The sequence below is a fragment of the Syngnathus typhle genome, linkage group LG5, assembly GCF_033458585.1.
Source record: "Syngnathus typhle isolate RoL2023-S1 ecotype Sweden linkage group LG5, RoL_Styp_1.0, whole genome shotgun sequence".
NCBI lineage: Eukaryota > Metazoa > Chordata > Actinopteri > Syngnathiformes > Syngnathidae > Syngnathus > Syngnathus typhle.
In genome coordinates, this window is record NC_083742.1 from 534,508 (window position 1) to 554,318 (window position 19,811).

Here is a 19,811-nt window from a genome sequence, read left to right on the forward strand (position 1 = left end):
ATAACTGATACACTCGAAAGATTATTTATGATGGGAGGGGTGGACTGGGGCTAGTCTATGGGCAAAAAGTCTGCTTTTTTAATATGGAGAAATGGGATGTGACAATGGGCTATTGACCCAATATTCAACCACCTTCCATCTCATGGCTGTGGGGCTGAGCAAGGAAATCCCGAACACTTCTTCAATAACAGATACAGGAACTCCACAGTCACAACTTGGAATCAAATGTTTATATGGTCATAAGTTAAATGGCAAAGCGAATGTAGCAAAATGTCATAGTTAGATGTTAATAAACATTTCTTTCACATGATATATTAACAGAAATAAAAACAATATAGGGAAAAAGAAAGGGTAAGACACAGAAATGGACAAAATAAGAGACACTGGAGGATGCTTAAAATTTAAACATGGAATGGAGGAACAAACAACTACACCCGTTCTATTTTATAATTGTGAAAACAGAGAAAATAAACACAAATTTAACGGAATCTTTGTTCCACTATGCTTGGTTCTTAAAAGCAGCAGTCACAAGCCAACTTCAATGGTACTATTTAAAAGAATGTGTCCACCAATTATTTTATTCAAAGCGCCTTACTGATTACAGAGTCTAGCCACTTTTTGTATGCCAGGCCAAAGTGTCTTTGCTCAGGGTTACATTGTCTGTCTAGAATAGCGCTCAGAAATGTGCATTCTGAGGACAAGCTGGGGAGGTTTGACTCATAGCCACCCCTCTTAAGACGCTTGTTACAAGGATCAGGCAAAAATATGCCATCTACCTCTATTGCACCATCTCCCCGATTGCCACACCCTTGGGCACCTGGCTTCAGTTGGGCTGCGTCACCAATGTTATGAAGGACAGTGCCTCCATGAGAGCTGAAGTAGACAAGCTGGTGTTCCCACCTCCACTGGTGCCACAAATAGAAGACATGACGTCTGGAGTAAAGGAATATATACATATTTAGTATCAAGTAGGTTTTTATAAATCATGCACATTTAATATCCTTACAGTAACAAAATTCAATAAATGGTCAATAAATAAAAAAAAGACTGATTTCAGCTATGTTTCAACTGGGCTGTTAAAGCATGCTTGAAAATGACAACATATTATTACAGGGCTTGACAAACATCTGCCAATCCGCCAAATGCGGATGAATTTATTCACCATAATTATAACGAGCCACTTTGGTCTTTCCGTATGGATTACTGCCCACGCAAAATTTGGCATGCAGGTAGTCAAGCAGATCGATTGGCGAAAAAAAAAGTGTCTTTACGTTAAAGAAGCAGGTCCAGGGCGGATATACATTGGCTCCACCAATCAAAATCCGCAAGCATCCTGAACTCAGTCACCTCCGCGGAGTAACAAAATGTGCTGTGTGCTGGCTGTCTGTGATCTACTGTCTGCAGTGAGAGTGCACAAAAGACCATAAAGGCATGTATTATTTAAGGAAATATGTGAGTGTGCCTTTCAAGGATAGTGTTCTTATTCTGTTAATTTTAGCAGAAAAAGCTGAATTTATTAATGTTAGTTTTAATGTACATTTACCGTAATTTTCGGACTATAAGTCGCGTTTTTTTCATAGTTTGGGTGGGGGGGCAACTTAATAAGGAGCGACTTATGTTTTTTTTTTTCAAAAGTTCCCCCCCCCCAAAAAAAAGGGATACCGCGATAAACGAATTTGAATTTCAAGTGACGTCAGCAGCGCGACGCGGCGTGGTGCGGCGGTTGTTTACATAAAGGATAAAGATTGATCTCGGGATAACGAAGGGCCCCACGTACTACCGGCATCATTAGCGGCTTTGTTTCTAAGTGAAACGGCGGACGAAGAGTTTGATGGGTTTAAGGATTTGGAGTGACACAGAAGGTTTGAAAAACTATTATGGCTTTTACCCAAGTCAGGGGCCGGCGCTCGGCCGGGTGGCTGTCCGGGGACGGTGGATGGGGCTCGGACATGGATTTTACCCACGCCCGGTCCTACTCTACCGAGCTCTCTTTCACCTCCGTGGATGGAAGTCAAGGGCCGGCGCTCGGCCGGGTGGCTGTCCGGGGACGGTGGATGGGGCTCGGTCATGGCTTTTACGCATGCCCGGTCCTATTCTATGGATCTCTCTTCCACCTCCGTGGCTGGAAGTCCACGCCGCCACACGCCTGGAAGTTTGTTTTGTGAAATAAAGACCCGTTTACCAAACCCACGTCTTTCCTTGTACTTTGTTATGGCTACAATATAGTTATATACTAGATCCGTGGAATAACGACAAGGCTGACGTCAGGGCTCACGCGCGAGGACAAAGGATGAGGACTCTGCTGTAAACTGAAGATGACTTCATACATGCTGAGGGCTCAGGTAACAACTAGTCTCGGTGTGGGTGCAAGAATTGATTGGCCTGCAAATTTGTACCGGGGTCTTCTCATACAAATACAAACCGGATTCGGTTGAAGTTGGGAAATTGTGTAAAATGTAAAAAACAAAATACGATTTGAAAATCCATCTCAACCCATATTCAATTGAATACACTGCAAAAACAACATATTATTTGGGTTATTTGTTTATTATTTATTCGTCACTCATTTTATTTATTTATTATTTATTAGTTATTGTTTGTGTTTTCTTGTTTTTATTTTGTGTCGTCTACTTGTATGTTTATCGTGTACTGTGTCTCGTCACCGTGGGATGGAGGAAACGGAATTTCGGTTTCTTTCTTTCTTGACATATGAAGGGATTGACAATAAAGCTGACTTTGACTTTGATATTTAATGTTCAAACTATTAAACTTAATTGTTTTATGCCAAATAATAATTACAGTTTTTTTCCATGTATAATGCGCAAAATTTAAGTAATTTATTGTCCTAAAATCTGGGGCGCCATTATACATGCGTACAATAATTATTATTATTATTTCTTAAGAAAATCTCCCTCGAAATAAAACTTGAAATCACCTTTCTTCTTGTTCGTTGTCAATCGCGCATCGCATTCAGCCATCCTGCCCAACACACTTAGTCAGTAAAATTCATAATTTTCGACACATCGTTTGATGCGATGATGCAATCCTTGATGGTGTGTTATTGTCAAATAGCTTGTTTTTAAATCTCCATCGCAGACCGGATATCATATGGAGGCCGCCATTACAGTATGCGCAGAACGGATGGGCAAGACACGTCAGCTATATAAAGAGCGAGAGATCAGTTCTCTACCTATTCATTTCAATTCACAGTTTACTTAGCAGTTTCAATCAGCAAATAACAAAATGCGTATTACAGGTAATATTTTATTTCACAACACTTTGCCTTGTTCCTTTCCTCTCTGCTGTTCACTTCAAAAACGCTCCATACGAACACAATGCTCCTGTATCAGACGCTTGCTCAATCACCTGCTCGTTTGCTGTCACAATGTACCCTAAACAAATCCGAAACATTTCTTCGCTATCGAGTTTGCTAGCGCATGCGCAGTGATACTGACCGGCAGAATAACATCCGGTTGTTCACAAAGATGATATTTTTTCTGAAATAATTTTACGTTTACGGACTTAAGTAGGAGTCAGAATTTGGGTGCGTATTATACATGGGTACAGGCTTTTTTCCAGCATCAGCATGCCATTTTTAGGGTGCGTAATATACATGGGGGCGCACTATACACGGAAAAAAACGGTAAGATTTTCATGGCTGCAACACGTCCAGTAAAGGTTGTGAAAGGTGGCAAAAAATAAGCTGAGGAAAGCTCATCAAACACCTATTTGGAACATCCCATATGTGATCAGGCTGATTGGGAACAGGTGGGTATCATGATTGGGTATAAAAGGAGCTTCCCCAAACATGCTCAGTAATTCACAAGCAAGGATGAGCCGACGTACACCACTTTGTCCACAACAGCGTGAGAAAATAGTTGAACAGTTTAAGAACAACATTTCTCAGAGCAAAATTGCAAGAGCTTTAGGGTTTTTAACATCTACGGTCCATAATATCATCAAAAGATTCTGAGAATCTGGTGAAATCACTGCACGTAAGCGCCACGGCCGGAAACCAAGAATGAATCACCGTGACCTTCGATCCCTCAGACCGCACTGCCTTAAAAACCAACATGAGTGTGTCAAGGATATCACCAAATGGGCTCAGGAAAACTTCAGAAAACCACTGTCACATCAGTAAGTGCGGGTCAAAACTCTACCATGCAAAGCAAAAGCCGTTTATGAACAACATCCAGAAACATCCTGGCCCAGGGTTCTCTGGGCCCGAGCTGATGTAAAATGGACTGATGCACAATGGAAAAGTGTTTTGTGGTCTGATGAGTCCACTTCTCAAATTGTTTTTGGAAACACTGGACATCGTGTCCTCCTAACCAAAGAGGAAGCAGACCATCCGGACTGTTATCAACGCAAAGTTCAAAAGCCAGCATCTGTGATGGTATGGAGGTGCATTAGTTCCCATGGCATGGGTGACTTGACTAACATTTCTGTGAAGGCAACATAAATGCTGAAAAGTACATACAGATTTTGGAGCAACATATGCTTCCATCCAAGTGACGTCTTTTTCATGGACGCCGCTGCTTATTTCAGCAAGATAATGCCAAGCCACATTCTGCACGTGTTACAACTTCGTGGCTTCGAAGTAATAGAGTCCAGGTTCTCCCCTGGCCCGCTTGCAGTCTAGACCTGTCTCCCATTGAAAATGTGTGGCATATTATGAAACGTAAAATACTGAAGACCCTGGACTGTTGAACAACTGAAGCTGTTCATCAAGCAAGAAGGGGAAAGAATTCCACATGAGAAGCTAAGAGAATTAGTTTCCTCTCTTCCAAAACATTTATTGAGTGTTATTAAAAGGAAAGGTGATGTAACGAAGTGGTAAACATGCCCTTTCCCAACTTCTACTGCACGTGTTGCAGCCATGAAATTCTAAGTTAATTATTATTTGAAAAATAAAAAAAAGTTTAAGAGTTTTAGCATTACATATGTTGTATTTGTAGTGTATTCAATTGTATATACTTTGAAAAGGATTTTCAAATCATTGTGTTTTGTTTTTATTTACATTTAACAAAATTTCCCAACGTCAACCAAATCCGGTTTGTATTTTAATTAAGACCAATGATTTTTTGTGTACTAATGTATTCTTTTTAATAACGTCACCAAAAGAGCCATACTGGCTCATGAGCCATAGGTTCCCGACGCCTGTTTCTTCAAGAAGTGCATTTGTGAGGTCACTTACTGATAAATATGTTGTCTTTGTAGTGTATTCAATTGAATATACCGTAATTTTCGGACTATAAGTCGCTCCGGAGTTTAAGTCGCACCAGCCATAAAATGCCCAAAAATGTGAAAAAAAACATATACGTATTAGGGGTGTAAATCGCGGGTTTTGTCACGATACGATATCATATCGATACAAAGAACTACGATACGATATTTGCAGATTTCTGAAAGCCTGCTGCGATTCATTCACGATATATCGCGATATAGTGCTCTACGATCGATATATTTTTTTTAAATAAATAATATAGAACAATATCCTGATTTATAACAATTCATACGCAAAATCAACAAGGTACTGCAAACTCTATATTTTATTTAGGAAATTAGAAGAGTATTGTAGTATACAAAGTGCATATTTTAACACTGAACTTTGATGTCGTGTTTTTTCTTTAAATGTGCGGCGAGATTTGTGCTCCCTGAATAATTGATCACCGCATGGCAGGATTTACGAACTGCACGTGTCCGTTGAGTCATCTTTTCTTTGGAATCCAAAGTGCTTCCAAAGAATGACTTGAAGCCTAAAGGGGAGCCAATTTCCTCGTCTTTTTGGACACTAGCCATAACACCAGCCCAGGAGCCGCGTACTAGTTGTCGACTCCCCTTTCACGTGCCTGCTCTGCTCACAACACAACAACGCTGCGCACTGCTCCCGGAAAGAGGAAGCAAGCAACAATGAAGTGGATTTCAAAATAAAGTCGCGTCTAATGTCCGAGGTCAAACACGGCGATATAAATCGATCTTTACGTTTAGCATCGATGCCAATAAATCGTACAGCATTATATCGATTAATCGATGTGTATCGATGAATCGTTACACCCCTAACACGTATTAGTCGCTCCGGAGTATAAGTCGCATTTTTGGGGGCAATTTATTTGACAAAATTCAACACCAAGAACAGACATGAACGAGCAACAACAGGCTAAACCATACGGTATGCTAACGTGACAAACACAAACGAGGAGCTGAGAACGGGCCTGACGTAACATTCAGTTATTTAAAAAAAACTATTATATAAATAACACGTTTATAAAACCATCTGTGTAACTCCAATTCATTAAATCCATTGATTGTCCTTTGTCAACAATGCCGTGTGCCGCGCCGCAGCTCAAATTATTCCACAAGCCCATACAACGATATATAAACTATATTTTAAATAACTATCACATAAACAACAATATTATCAAACCATTTGTGTCACTCCAAATCATTAAATCCATCGATCAAATTTCTCGTCCATTATGTCATCCTGATGACAGAGGACATGTCCAGAGGATATCGCGCTTTAAAGTGTTAATTACTTTATTTGATTTTTTCTCTCTATTTTTCATGTTTTGAATATGTTCAAGATAAAGCATGTGAAGTGATCAACTAAACTAAAAATAACATGTGAAGTGGTCAACTATACTTGTAAGTGATGTGTTAATGATCAAGTAAAAACTTCTGAAAAAAAACATATATAAGTCGCTCCTTAGTACAATTCGCCCCCCCACCCAAACTATGAAAAAAAAAACGCGACTTATAGTCCAAAAATTACTGTAGGTTGAAAAGGATTTTCAAATCATTGTATCTTGTTTTTATTTACATTTTACAATATTTTCCAACTTCAACCAAATCCCGTTTGTACAACAGCCAGTGGGTGGCAAAGGTGAGGGAGAGAAATAGCACTGGGTGCTGTGACTAAAAACTGGGTTTACTCTCACATTTACATACGTATTTTTCGGACTATAAATCGCGTTATTTGTCATCGTTTGGGTTGGGGGGCGACTTATACTGAGGAGCGACTTATATGTGAATTTTTTCACAAATTCCCCCCCCCCCCCAAAAAAAAGGTAAACCACGATAAACGAACCGCGATGTAGCAAGGGATTACTGTAATTTGAATTTCAAGTGACGTCAGCGTTGCGGCGATTGTTTACATAAAGGACAAACATTCGATCACGGGATGACAAAGATGACGAAGGGCCCCACGTACTACTGTCATCATTAGCGGCTGTTTCTAAGTGACACGGAGGACGAAGAGTTTGAAGGATTTAATGATTTGGAGTGACACAGAAGGTTTGAAAAACTATTATCGCTTTTACGCACGCCCGGTCCTATTCTACGGAGCTCTCTTTCAACTCCGTGAATGGAAGTCGGGGGCCGGCGCTCAGGCGGGTGGCTGTTCAGGGACGGTGGATGGGGCTCGGACATGACTTTTACGCACGCCTGGTCCTACTCTATGGAGCTCTCTTTCACCTCCGTGGATGGAAGTTGGGGGCCGACGCTCGGCCGGGTGGCTGCCCGGGGACGGTGGATGGGGCTCGGACATGGCTTTTACGCAGGCCCGGTCCTATTCTATGGAGCTCTCTTCCACCTCCGTGGCTGGAAATGCCACCTCTGGGGATTGAAGTCCACGCCGCCACACGCCTGGAAGTCGACGCCGGTGCTTGGGTCCGTGTGGCAGTGAACTACTTATGTATTAATTATTTGATATATTTTATTTCGTGGCGCAATTTATTTATGGTTTTATCGTTACAGTGCAGTATTTGTTGGCTTGTTGAACTCGTTTTGTTAAATAAAGAGCCGTTTACCAAACCCACGTCTTTCCTTGTACTTTGTTAACGCTACAATATAGATATAATATCATAGATCTGTAGAATAACGACGAGGCTGACGTCAGGGCGCACGCGCGGCGTTGTTGTCAAAGGACGAGGAATTTGATCAATGGATTTAATGATTTGGAGTGACACAGATGGTTTGATAATATTATTGCTTATATAATAGTTATTTGATATATAATTTATATATCGTTATATGGGCCAGTGGAATAGTTTGAAGCGCACCTGGCCGTCATTGTTGACAAAGGACAATTGATGGATTTAATGATTTGGAGTGACACAGTTTGATAATAAGGGTGTAACGATTCATCGATACACATCGATTAATCGATATAATGCTCTACGATTTATTGGCATCGATGCTAAACGTAAACATCGATTTATATCGCCGTGTTTGACCTCGGACATTAGACGCGACTTTATTTTGAAATCCAGTTCATTGTTGCTTGCTTCCTCTTTCGGGAGCAGTGAGCGGCGTGTTGTGTTGTGAGCAGAGCAGGCACGTGAAAGGGGAGTCGACAACTAGTAGGCGGCTCCTGGGCTGGTGCTATGGCTAGTGTCCAAAAAGACGAGGAAATTTGCTCCCCTTTAGGCTTCAAGTCATTCGTTTGGAAGCACTTTAGATTCCAAAGGAAAGATGGCTCAATGGGCAAGACACGTGCAGTTTGTAAATCCTGCCATGCGGTGATCAAATATTCAGGGAGCACAAATCTCGCCGCACATTTAAAGAAAAAACACGACATCAAAGTTCAGTGTTAAAATAAGCACTTTGTATACTACAATACTCTTGTAATTTCCTAAATAAAGAGTTTGCAGTACCTTGTTGATTTTGCGTATGAATTGTTATAAATCAGGATATTGTTCTATATTTTTTGATTTAAAAAAAAAAAAAAAAAAAAAAAAATCAATCGTAGAGCACTATATCGCGATGTATCGTGAATGAATCACAGCAGGCTTTAAGATATCGGCAAATATCGTATCGAGGTTCTTTGTATCGATATATCGTATCGTGACAAAACCCGCGATTTACACCCCTATTTGATAATATTATTGCTTATATAATAGTTATTTGATATATAATTTATATATCGTTATATGGGCCTGTGGAGTATTTTGAAGCGCACCTGGCTTGTTGACATCAGGGCTGTGGACTCGGTCGGATTTTTGCACCGAGTCCGAGTCCGGCCTCTTGACCATGAGTCCGAGTCCGGCTGTCCATTTTTTCTGTTAATTCATGTGAATGCTTAGTCTTTATTCAAGGATAATTTAGATCAAAATCTAAATAATTACAATAGTTTTGTGATGGCTTTGTCTTTATTAAACATATAAACGAATACAATAAACAGATACTTTCAAGTTTTAATCATTAATTACACCATTACAGCTCAGACATTTTTCTAAACACAAATAATTAGGGACGACCCCTTATTTGGAAAGCGAAAAACCCATGTCGTACGGCGTCAGCACTATGTTGTTTTCAATAAAAACATTAAGAACTCACGTTTGCGTCTGTCAATTTAAATTTTTATAAAGGATTATTCTCATTTGATGTCTTTAAATTCATCCGCGTACTGCCATTGAAGCGGGGTGCATTCAAAGACCAGTCGTACAGACGAAACACTCATTCACTTCACCAAAACGCAACATTATAATTACGTGAGCTCTTTGCACAAACCTCGATGCAAAGAAACTCCTCTTTTTGGGTACAGGCTACAAGGAGTATATATTACAAAGGAGACTTTATACTTAATTGTGATCATCATTCATCCATCCATCCATTTTATTTTATTACTCAGGTATTTTCAAAGCAAATTAATATTGTTGCATTTATTAATTTGCTTTAACATGACAGCGCAATATAATTAAAAGCTGACACGATGGCAATGTCAAACGTGTTCATTTAAGAAAAAGCCACACACGTTTTGTGATCAAATCTTTCATAACGAGAATGATTTGAGTGAATTGATTTTACAATTTTTATCCCCCCTCCCCACCATCTGTCACTTTGCTTGGGACAAAAGGAGCCTTCAGAACTGAAATTTCTTCTCAATTATTCATTCAAATCAATTCACTCAAATCAATCTCGTTATGAAAGATTTGATCACAAAACGTGTCCGTCTGTACGACTGGTCTTTGAATGCACCCCGCTTCAATGGCAGAATGCGGATTAATTTAAAGACATCAAATGAGAATAATCCTTTATAAAAATTAAAACTGACTGGCGCAAACGTGAGTTCTTCATGTTTTTATTGAAACCAACAGTGCTGACGCCGTACGACGCCGTACGACATCGGTTTTTCGCTATAATTCGGCATAATACGAGGTAGTCCACCCTAACCCAAAGTTAAGGGTTCATGGGAATATTATTGTCATAATTGTCTGGACCATATATGATAATTGTTTAATGGTAGTTATTGATAGATCTTGAAGGTGTCAAGTTATAGGTGCATAAGACTGTTGTTCATGCATATAGCACGTTCATTGTAAGAGGGGAAGAGATGTTGTGTATTTTGGGCTAACTCAAATTCCGTAGTAGAAAAAACCTGGAAGTGGGATGGGCATTCTGTGTTGTTGTGGTACGCCCTGTGAACGCACTGTGAGTAAGGAATAAAGCAGTTATTATTCACGTCGTTGTCCGACCTATTCTTGCTATCTAAGAACCTGGAAAATAGTAAGGATATACCGTAAATTCCGGACTATAAGCCGCGACTTTTTTCCAAAGTTTTGAACCCTGCGGCTTATAGTCAGGTGCGGCTTATATAAGGATTTTTTTGTGATTTTTGTGATGACTTGATCACTTGAAGATTCAAGATTCAAGAGTTTTTTATTCGCCATGTTTGAGCGTGCCAAACAAGGAATTTGACTTCCGTAAAACACACCCTCTGTTCAACATTTAGGTGACTAACAACACGCAGGACATGTGAAAAATGGCAAAAAATAAAATAAAATTCACTTTTATACACTGCGGTATCTTGAAGAAAAAAACAACAACAAAAATACTATTTTGAAACACTACTATGGCTGCTGCTTATTCTGGCTGTGTTGCTTGTGACTATTATGAGCTTTAGTAGAAATGTACGCTAGGTGACCTGCGTCAAAAGGCTCTAAACCCTTTCTCTTACTCTGCTATGTGACTCAGAGATTACACAAAGCAGTGGTGCTGTTTGGACCATCTGCATTGTATTAAAACCCAATCAATCAGCATTTAAATTTAATTCTTCTGACATTTTGCTCACCAAAAACAAGTTGTAATGAACGTGAACTTTTAATGCATTTTATTCAGAAGGTTACTTTGAACCCCGAGGCTTAAATGGCGACGTGGCGTATTTATGGATTTATACGGCCTCCAGGGGGCGCTCTAGCAGGATTGCTTCTTCTTATTCTTATTATTATTATTATTTCTTCTTCGTCTGTCAGATAATGCGCCGAAGAAGACGTGCTAGTTTGTGTTTTGAACATTTCGCGCATCATGCACACACCCTCATGGAAAACGCGAAAGAAATGCATTTGATGCAGCTTTTAAGTTAAAAGCAATCGATTTGGCTGTCAAAGAGGGAAATAGAGCTTAAATGGCGGCGCGGCGTATTTATGGATTTTTACGGCCTCCGGGGCGCTCTAGCAGGAAGCAAGAGCGAGACAGACAAAGAAGAGATAATGCGCCGAAGAAGACGTGCTAGTTTGTCAAGACGGTTGCGTCACCCTTTTCTTTATTTCGTGGTCCCGTCCGTCTACTCTGGAGCTATACGTGTCGCTCGCTAGTTTAATGTAATTTAGTGCTTCGTGCATGAATACAATTAACATGAACAGACCCTCATCACACTCCTAGCAATGCATAAAAGCGACGACGAAAGAGAGACTGAGAAAGTGTGAGGCGAAGGATATCTAACGCTATTCCAATCGGACGCTGAGGAGGAAGGCTTCGATGGTTTCAGTGCACTGGAGGAAGATGAAGACGAAGCTCTTTTTTTACTTTTACTGGTATGTTTTTTAACGAGCCCTGTTGGTGCTGTACTACAGTGTTGCTGCTGTGTTACCGCCGCGTCTCAGTGACTTTTACCGGGTATGTTCTTTTTAATCCAGCCCTATTAGTCTTGTGTTACTTCCGTGTTGCTGCGGTATTACTGCCGCGGCACAGCCAGTGTTTGGAAAGAAATGTTAAGGTATGTTATTAAAACTTTAAAAAAGCTTTCTGTGTCCAGTCTTTCTTTGTTAATAACTCGCGTTGGAAAGAAATGTTAAGGTATGTTATTAAAACTTTAAAAAAGCTTTCTGTGTCCAGTCTTACTTTGTTAATAACTCGCGTGCACACTTCCGTGTTGCTGCGGTACTACTGCTGCGTCACAGGCAATGTTTAGAAAGACATGTTAAAGTATGTTATTAAAACTTTAAAAAGGCTTTCTGTGAACGGTCTTTCTTTGTAAGAAACGCGTGTGCACGTGCGGCTTATAGTCCGGTGCGGCTTATATAAGAAAAAAAACTAAAATGTCCCCCAATTTTAGCTGGTGCGGTTTATAATCCGGTGCGGTTTATAGTCCGGAATTTACGGTAATATATATCACAACGAGTTTTGTGGAGTTTTTACTGCTTCTTCCAACTCCTACCGCGCTGACTGTAACCTGACACTCTCTGGCTGCGTCTTGCCTCTTTTTTTTATTGTCGGACTCGGTGGACTCGGTCAAAATCAGCACCGAGTCCGAGTCCGGCAAAAATGACCGAGTCCGAGTCGGAACCGAGTCCACAGCCCTGGTTGACATAAAAGACAATTGATGGATTTAAGGATTTGGAGTGACACAGATAGTTTGATAATATTATTGCTTATATAATAGTTATTTGATATATAATTTATATATCGTTATATGGGCCTGTGGAAAATTTTGAAGTGCATCCGCCGTCAGCTGCGCGCACCCAGCCGCCATTGTTGACATAAAGGACGATCGATGGATTTAATGAATTGGAGTGACACAGATGGTTTTATAAACGTGTTATTTATGTAATCGTTATTTGAATAACTCTGAATGTTACGTCAGGCCCGTTCTCAGCTCTTTGTTTGTATTTATGTCACGTTAGCATACCTATCGTTTAGCCTGTTGTTGCTCATTCATGTCTGTTCTTGGTGTTGGGTTTTGTCGAACAAATTTCTCCCAAAATGCGACTTATACTCCGGAGTGACTTATATATGTTTTTTTTCACATTATTGTGCATTTTATGGCTAATGCGACCTATATTCTGGAGCGACTTTTAGTCTGAAAAATATGGTACTGTAAAGGGCTACACACCAATGCACACAATATTGTTACAAAACAAGTTAATCCTTCAATCAGTCCCTCATTTTCTTTCTGCTTATCCGGGGACAGGTCATGGTGGCAGTAGCTTTAGCTTGGAAGACCAGACTTACCACTCCCTAACCACTTTATCCAGCTCTTCCAGAGTGATTTTGAGGCCTTCTCAGTTCAACCGGGAGACAGTCTCTCCAGCATGTCCTGGGTCATCCCCTGGGCTTCCTCCAGGTGGGACGTGCCTCAAACATCTCACCAGGAAGACGTCCAGAAGGCATCCTGATTACAACCCAAAGCCATTTCATCTTCTCAATGTCGAGGAACAGTGACTCTACTCTCTTGGAGGGAGTGCTGGGTGTGAGTGTGCTCACAAATGAGCCTAAGATGGGTGGATCGGTGCAGCATCTGCTGTGATGCAGAAGAGTTTGGTCAGCATTTCCAGCAGTAAGTCAGATTTGTTTCCAGTGAGGGTTGGACTCTGCCAAGGCTGCTTTTTGTCACCGATTCTGTTCATATATTTTATGGACAGAATTACCAGGGGCAGTCAAGGGCGTTGAGGGAGTTTGGTTTGGTGACCTGTTTGCTTTTTGCAGACGATTTGGTGCTGTTGGCTTCTTCAAGCCGTGATCTCCAGCTCTTACTCGGCCACGAGGCGAAGGTCTCGATTTACCAGTCGATCTAATTTCCTATCATCTAGGGGTGTAAATCGCGGGTTTTGTCACGATACGATATAATATCGATATAAAGAACTGCGATACGATATTTGCCGATATCTTAAAGCCTGCTGCGATTCATTCACGATATATCGCGATATAATGCTCTACGATCGATTTTTTTTTTTTTTAATAAAAAATATAGAACAATATCCTGATTTATAACAATTCATACGCAAAATCAACAAGGTACTGCAAACTCTTTATTTAGGAAATTACAAGAGTATTGTAGTATACAAATTGCTTACTTTAACACTGAACTTTGATGTCGTGTTTTTTCTTTAAATGTGCGGCGAGATTTGTGCTCCCTGAATATTTGATCACCGCATGGCAGGATTTACAAACTGCACGTGTCTTGTCCGTTGAGCCATCTTTTCTTTGGAATCCAAAGTCCTTCCAAACGAATGACTTGAAGCCTAAAGGGGAGCAAATGTCCTCGTCTTTTTGGACACTAGCCATAGCACCAGCCCAGGAGCCGCGTACTAGTTGTCGCCTCCCCTTTCACCAGCGTGCTCTGCTCACAACACAACAACGCCGGGCGCACTGCTCCCAGAAAGAGGAAGCAAGCAACAATGAACTGGATTTCAAAATAAAGTCGCGTCTAATGTCCGGGGTCAAACACGGCGATATAAATCGATGTTTACGTTTAGCATCGATGCCAATAAATCGTAGAGCATTATATCGATTAATCGATGTGTATCGATGTATCGTTACACCCCTACTATCATCACCTATGGTCGCAAGCTAGTATGTGTTGTGATTGAAAGAATAAGAATCCGGAGACATTCACTGAGTGTCCCGGCTTTCTCATAGCGATAGGGTGAGAAGCTAGGTCATACGGGACGAACTCAGAGTTAAGCTGCTGCTCTTCTGCGTTGAGAGGAGCCAGATGAGGTGTCTCGGGTATTAGGATGCCTCCTGCATGCCTCTCTGGTGAGGCGATTCAGGCATGTCCCACCGGAAGGAGGCCCCGGGGACACGCTGGAGTGACTACGTCTCCCGGCTGGCCTGGGAACGCCTTGGGCGCCTGGGGAGAAGGAGTTTGGGCTTCCCTGTTGAAACTGCTGTCCCCGCAACCTGACTCCAAATAAGTGGGCAAAGATGAATGGATGATTGGATCCCTTGCCACAATCGATGGTGAGGAAAAACGTTAATGTCAAGCCCTGATCTCATATAAATGTCACTTGGGATCCTCACCTGTGACTCCACAGGGTCTCATGTCCAGGAAAAGACCGGATCAGGTCTGAGCACAGTTCTATCTCCTGGTGAAAGAGCTCAAACAGTTCAAGCTCCCTCTCATCTTGATCCACTGTATTGATTTCTAACTGCTTGCCATTGGCCAGGGGATTGATGGAAGATAAGAAGCGGCTTCTAGGCATGGACTGTTGTTGGGGTGAGCAGTATATGCTGGGAGCTGGGGGCTGAGAAAAATCTTCGATGAGCTCCTTGAGCAGGAATTGGCGGTAGTGAAAGCCACTATGGTCCGTTACATGCATTAACACCCATTGACGCATTGTGGACAGCTCATCCTGGAAAACCTTAAAGAGATCAAAACACATGGCCTTATGAAAAAAAAATACATTTACTTTCAGATCACAGTTAATGGTATACTTTTGAATTGTCAATATAAGTGGCTTCAAAGTGTACCCATGGAGATCCCACATTGAGGTCTTGATGGGGAAAGGGAACGATTATTTAAAGTTTGGTCAATAACCAGTGTTCCTATTTTTTTGTGTCTAGTCCTGTATTTTCCAAAATAATCCCCACCTTTACCATTTTATGCAGGGCACAATGTTGGAACACATGACGTTGACAGGGCCATCTTTTTTACTTACCCACCTGCCTGCTATAGCCAGATCGCGCGCCTATGGATGAATTTTTATTCTATTATTATTATTTTTTAATCACTAGGTGACCTTTATGAGCCGCCATACAAGAAAAAAGAAACAGCTAGGTCACTGACCAAGATCGTCGCTGCTTCTGCCCCTGGGCACCTGCTTCTTGTTTGGCTTGCGATGTCCCCAAAATCCACACGACCCAGGCAGTAGATAACTCAGCTCTAATAAATCCAGACCTTAAAGTGGAAGCTCCGGGGGTAAATTTCAAGCACCATAACACAAACATCTTTTTTTCTATAACACCTCAGCGCAGAGCCAGTTCAGTTCTGATTGAACTGCAAATTTGTGAAACAATTTAGCTTTCCATGCTTTGAGAAGCTATAGTTCTCACTAAAATAAAAAAAAATATAGATCATATCACTCCAGTTCTGAGGTCCTTACACTGGCTTCCTGTCTACCAAAGAATTAATTGTAAAATACTTCTATTGGTTTATAAGGCTCTGTATGGTCTAGGACAAGGGTCACCAACACGGTACCAGGTTGCCCGTGAGGACCGCATGAGTCGCCCGCAGGACTGTTCTAAAATTAGCTCAAATAGCGCCACTTGTCAGTGAGTCGCATTTATTTATTTTACAGTCAAACTTTGGTTTTTGAAAAAAATCGGAATTCGAAAAAAAAGATCGAGATTTTCGGTTGTCAAACAAAATTCGGAGCTCGAACCTCGCGAGATGAGCCGGGAGGACCCGAGAAAACCCGACCGCGCGGCCCGGATGCCGACTGACTCCGTTATTGTATTTTCATTACTTTGAGGATTGTATTAACTCCTAATCATGCCTCCAAAGAAAGCAAGTGGGAGCAGTAATCATCGGCATCACGGTCTCGAAAGACCATAGATTTCTTGTGTCTGGAGATTAGGTGTTCTTTGCACAGCATCTGCTGTGGGTGGTGAGCCTCTCCAGTGCGCAAGAAGCCTGGCCAAGTTTTAGGGAAGCCTAGAGTTTCCCAGGCATCAGGGCTTCCCTCTTGGCCTTCCTGTTGTCATCCAAAGGAACGGTGAACCGATACATTTGGCATCAGGTTGGCTGTAGGAGTTGCCAGAACAATGCTTTTTTAAAGCATGAGTCTGCCAAACGGTGTCCGAGCCGGGTTTCCTGTCGGGGTTTGCTCCCTTAGCATTTTCGTTCCAGACGATACCCACAAGGCAGTGGGGGTGCTATTTCCCCCATAGCTGGGACAGTGGTTAGCGGGTGCCAGGACATCCACACGCCAGTGGGCCTGTATGTCACGCCTAGGGGCCCACTGTTGCTCCCCCGATCGATCCCCTGCAATTTAGCCTGGAGCCGTGAGGCACCCAGTTACCATGTGTGGCCACGAGGAGGCATGCAGAAGTCTTGACGGTGGAGAGGCTATGTACCGGCTGAGGAGACTTACGCACTCGGCTCCTCTTTTCGCCCCCGGAAACAGGGGGCGAGGTAGAAAGCAGGAAGAAGCATACAGCATGCACTAACTACGAGCACACACACACTAAAGCAGCAGTAAAGCCGTCCTAAAACACAAAAACGCTCTTAAAGCAATGAGACAGTGAGCGCCTGGCGTGCTGCGGGTGCACGATCGGACCGAATTAAGCTCCCTGCGCACTGAGGTCCACTTAAATTTTGGAAAGTACATAAGGACTTTAAAATTATTTTCTAAATTTTAGCGACGGCTCTGTCACAATAATGCGACCAGCGCGGTTGGAACAAACTCCCAGAGACATGCAGGTCTGCTGTAACTCTCAATATATTTAAGACAGAACTGAAGACTTCTTTGTCCAAGTCAAAGTCAGCTTTATTGTCAATCTCTGTCAAGACACACGAAGAAATCGAAATTACGCTTCCTCTATCCCACGGTGACGAGACATAGTACACAATAGACCAGGGGTGGGCAAACTACGGCCCGCGGGCCACATCCGGCCCACGGGACCGTTTAATCCGGCCCGCCAACCCTGAACAAATTGTATTATTAAACTTTTTTTTTTTGGTCATTTTGCCTGCAATGACTGCGTTTTCCCAGTAGATGGCGAAGCGCTCGCCTGCGCATTTACTACCGGAAGCCGTGTCAGAAAGCTCGGTGCACACTCACAAGTGCGTGTACGTACTCAGTAGTACGGACTTGGCGCACTCTCGCTCTATTCGTATCAGTCCCGAATTTAGACGACAGCATTCTTATAATTCGCGCGCTGAGCTTTCAGATGCAGTTTTGCGCTAAAGCCACCCACAAACCTTCCCCTGGAATCCTTCCATTAAAATGAGTGGCCCAAAAAAAAGAAGTGAGTGCCGAATGTTAAAAAAGAGTGGCCAATTTGGCTCGACGTACGCGACGTGACGTTCAGCCACATCAACATCAACCCGTCACAGATCAAGGTAAACGGACCAACATCTCGGATCTCGCCTAAGAATTGCCACAACAAATTTTACTCCAGACTATGACGCACTAGCAAAAAAGGGAGACCAACAACACTGTTCCCACTGAAAATGAACGGGAGGCTCTCAAGTTTATTGTAAAAAAATGCATTTTGAATATGATTTGTACACATAGCAGGGATTGAAACTAGCGACCATTCTCATTTTCAAACAATGCAGGATGCTCAAGGACATTGATGCACCACCTATTTGCGACTAATCTTAACCTGTAAAGTTCTTAAGGCTTACTTTAAGGAGGTGTTTCCCGTTTCCTCACCTCTGTTACCAGGTGTTTGCGAGTTAAAACTCTGCTCTGATTTTCAGATACCCCTCACCGTGTTGCTGTTTTGATTACTTTATTTGTATGTATGCTTTCACCGATTCTTCAAGATGATATATTTGGTCAGAATGTTTGCCGTTTGATGTGATCTCATAAGATAAACATCTTTCATTAATCTGACCTGCAGGCACTGAAGTGATGGAGATTGTTATTCATAATAACAGTATCGTATTTTATGAGAATCACTGATAGCAGTTTTTTAGTGAATTATTATTTTTTTAAAGCTGTTAATAAATGCATTTGTTTTCAAAAAAATTGTTTGGAATATCCATGCTTTACTACCTACTGAAGGCCAAGATCTTTTATGCAATGACCTTTACAGGTCGCTTATATGACTTCACACAACGCCTACGTCCATCTGCTCCTGGTCCGGCCCTCCGGTCCAAATTTAGAACCCAGTTCGGCCCGCGAGTCAAAAAGTTTGCCCACCCCTGCAATAGACAAACAAGTAAACGACACAAAAGAAAAACAAGCAGGCTAAAAGACAATAAATAATAAGAGTGATGAATAAATAATAAATGAACAAATAACACAATAAATAAGAGAAGCAAAACGGAGCCAGTGTGCATACAGCAGACAGTAAGCATAGCGCAAAAGTACAGGACGCTACGGCCTATGGCTGATATTACCTTAACTTATACTGCACTGTAACTCCGTTCCTGTTTTATTTGATTTTTACTGATTTTAATTTTAATCAACTGTTTTTAATGTTTTTTAACTGTACCTTGATGCTTTTAATGTTTTCTTTTATGCGTTCATGTCTTGTGTGAAGCACTTTGGATTGCCTGATTGCTGAAAAGTGCTATACAAATAAACTTTCCTTGCCTTACCTTGCGTCTAAAACGTGGCATGTGCTTAATGTAACTGTATATATCACCTATCTTAGCATCCAGCTCAGTGGCCTAGTGGTAGAGTGTCCGCCCTGAGACTGGAAGGTTGTGGGTTCAAACCCCGGCCGGGTCATACCAAAGACTATAAAAATGGGACCCATTGTCTCCCTGCTTGGCACTCAGCATTAAGGGTTGGAATTGGAGGGTTAGATCACCAAATGATTCCCGAGCGCGGCACCGCTGCTGCTCACTGCTCCCCTCTCCCCCAGGGGATGGATCAAAATCACATGGAGATGGATTAAATGCAGAGGACAAATTTCACCACACCCAGATGTGTGTGTGACGATCATTGGGACTTTAACTTTAACTTTATTAATTCAGAAAAATCAAGTAATTGTGATTTTGTACGTCATAAGATGGCGCCGCGGATGACCGCCTCGGTGACTCGCTCTCTGCTACTTTGTGTTATTTTGTATGTGTTTTGCGTCTTCTGCTGCCGGATCACTTTTAGCAGAGAAGAACTGTTAAACATCGG

General features: G+C 41.8%; 1 protein-coding gene across 6 annotated transcripts in view; it reads right to left on the minus strand.

The window, feature by feature from the left end:
* Positions 1-215: 215 nt before the first annotated feature.
* Positions 216-19,811, minus strand: part of ptar1 (protein prenyltransferase alpha subunit repeat containing 1) — a 105,636-nt gene continuing 86,040 nt past the window's right edge. For 3 of the 6 annotated variants that reach the window (XM_061278287.1, XM_061278291.1, XM_061278290.1), the window contains 2 exons: positions 15,025-15,365; positions 216-933 (listed from right to left, as the gene is read on the minus strand). In XM_061278287.1, coding sequence (XP_061134271.1) covers positions 582-933; positions 15,025-15,365 — 693 coding nt within the window. In that variant the 3' untranslated portion in view covers positions 216-581. Of the gene's footprint in view, positions 934-14,241; positions 14,949-15,024; positions 15,366-18,732; positions 18,878-19,811 lie in introns of those variants that run through there. The other 3 variants (XM_061278289.1, XM_061278292.1, XM_061278293.1) reach the window with 3 other exon arrangements.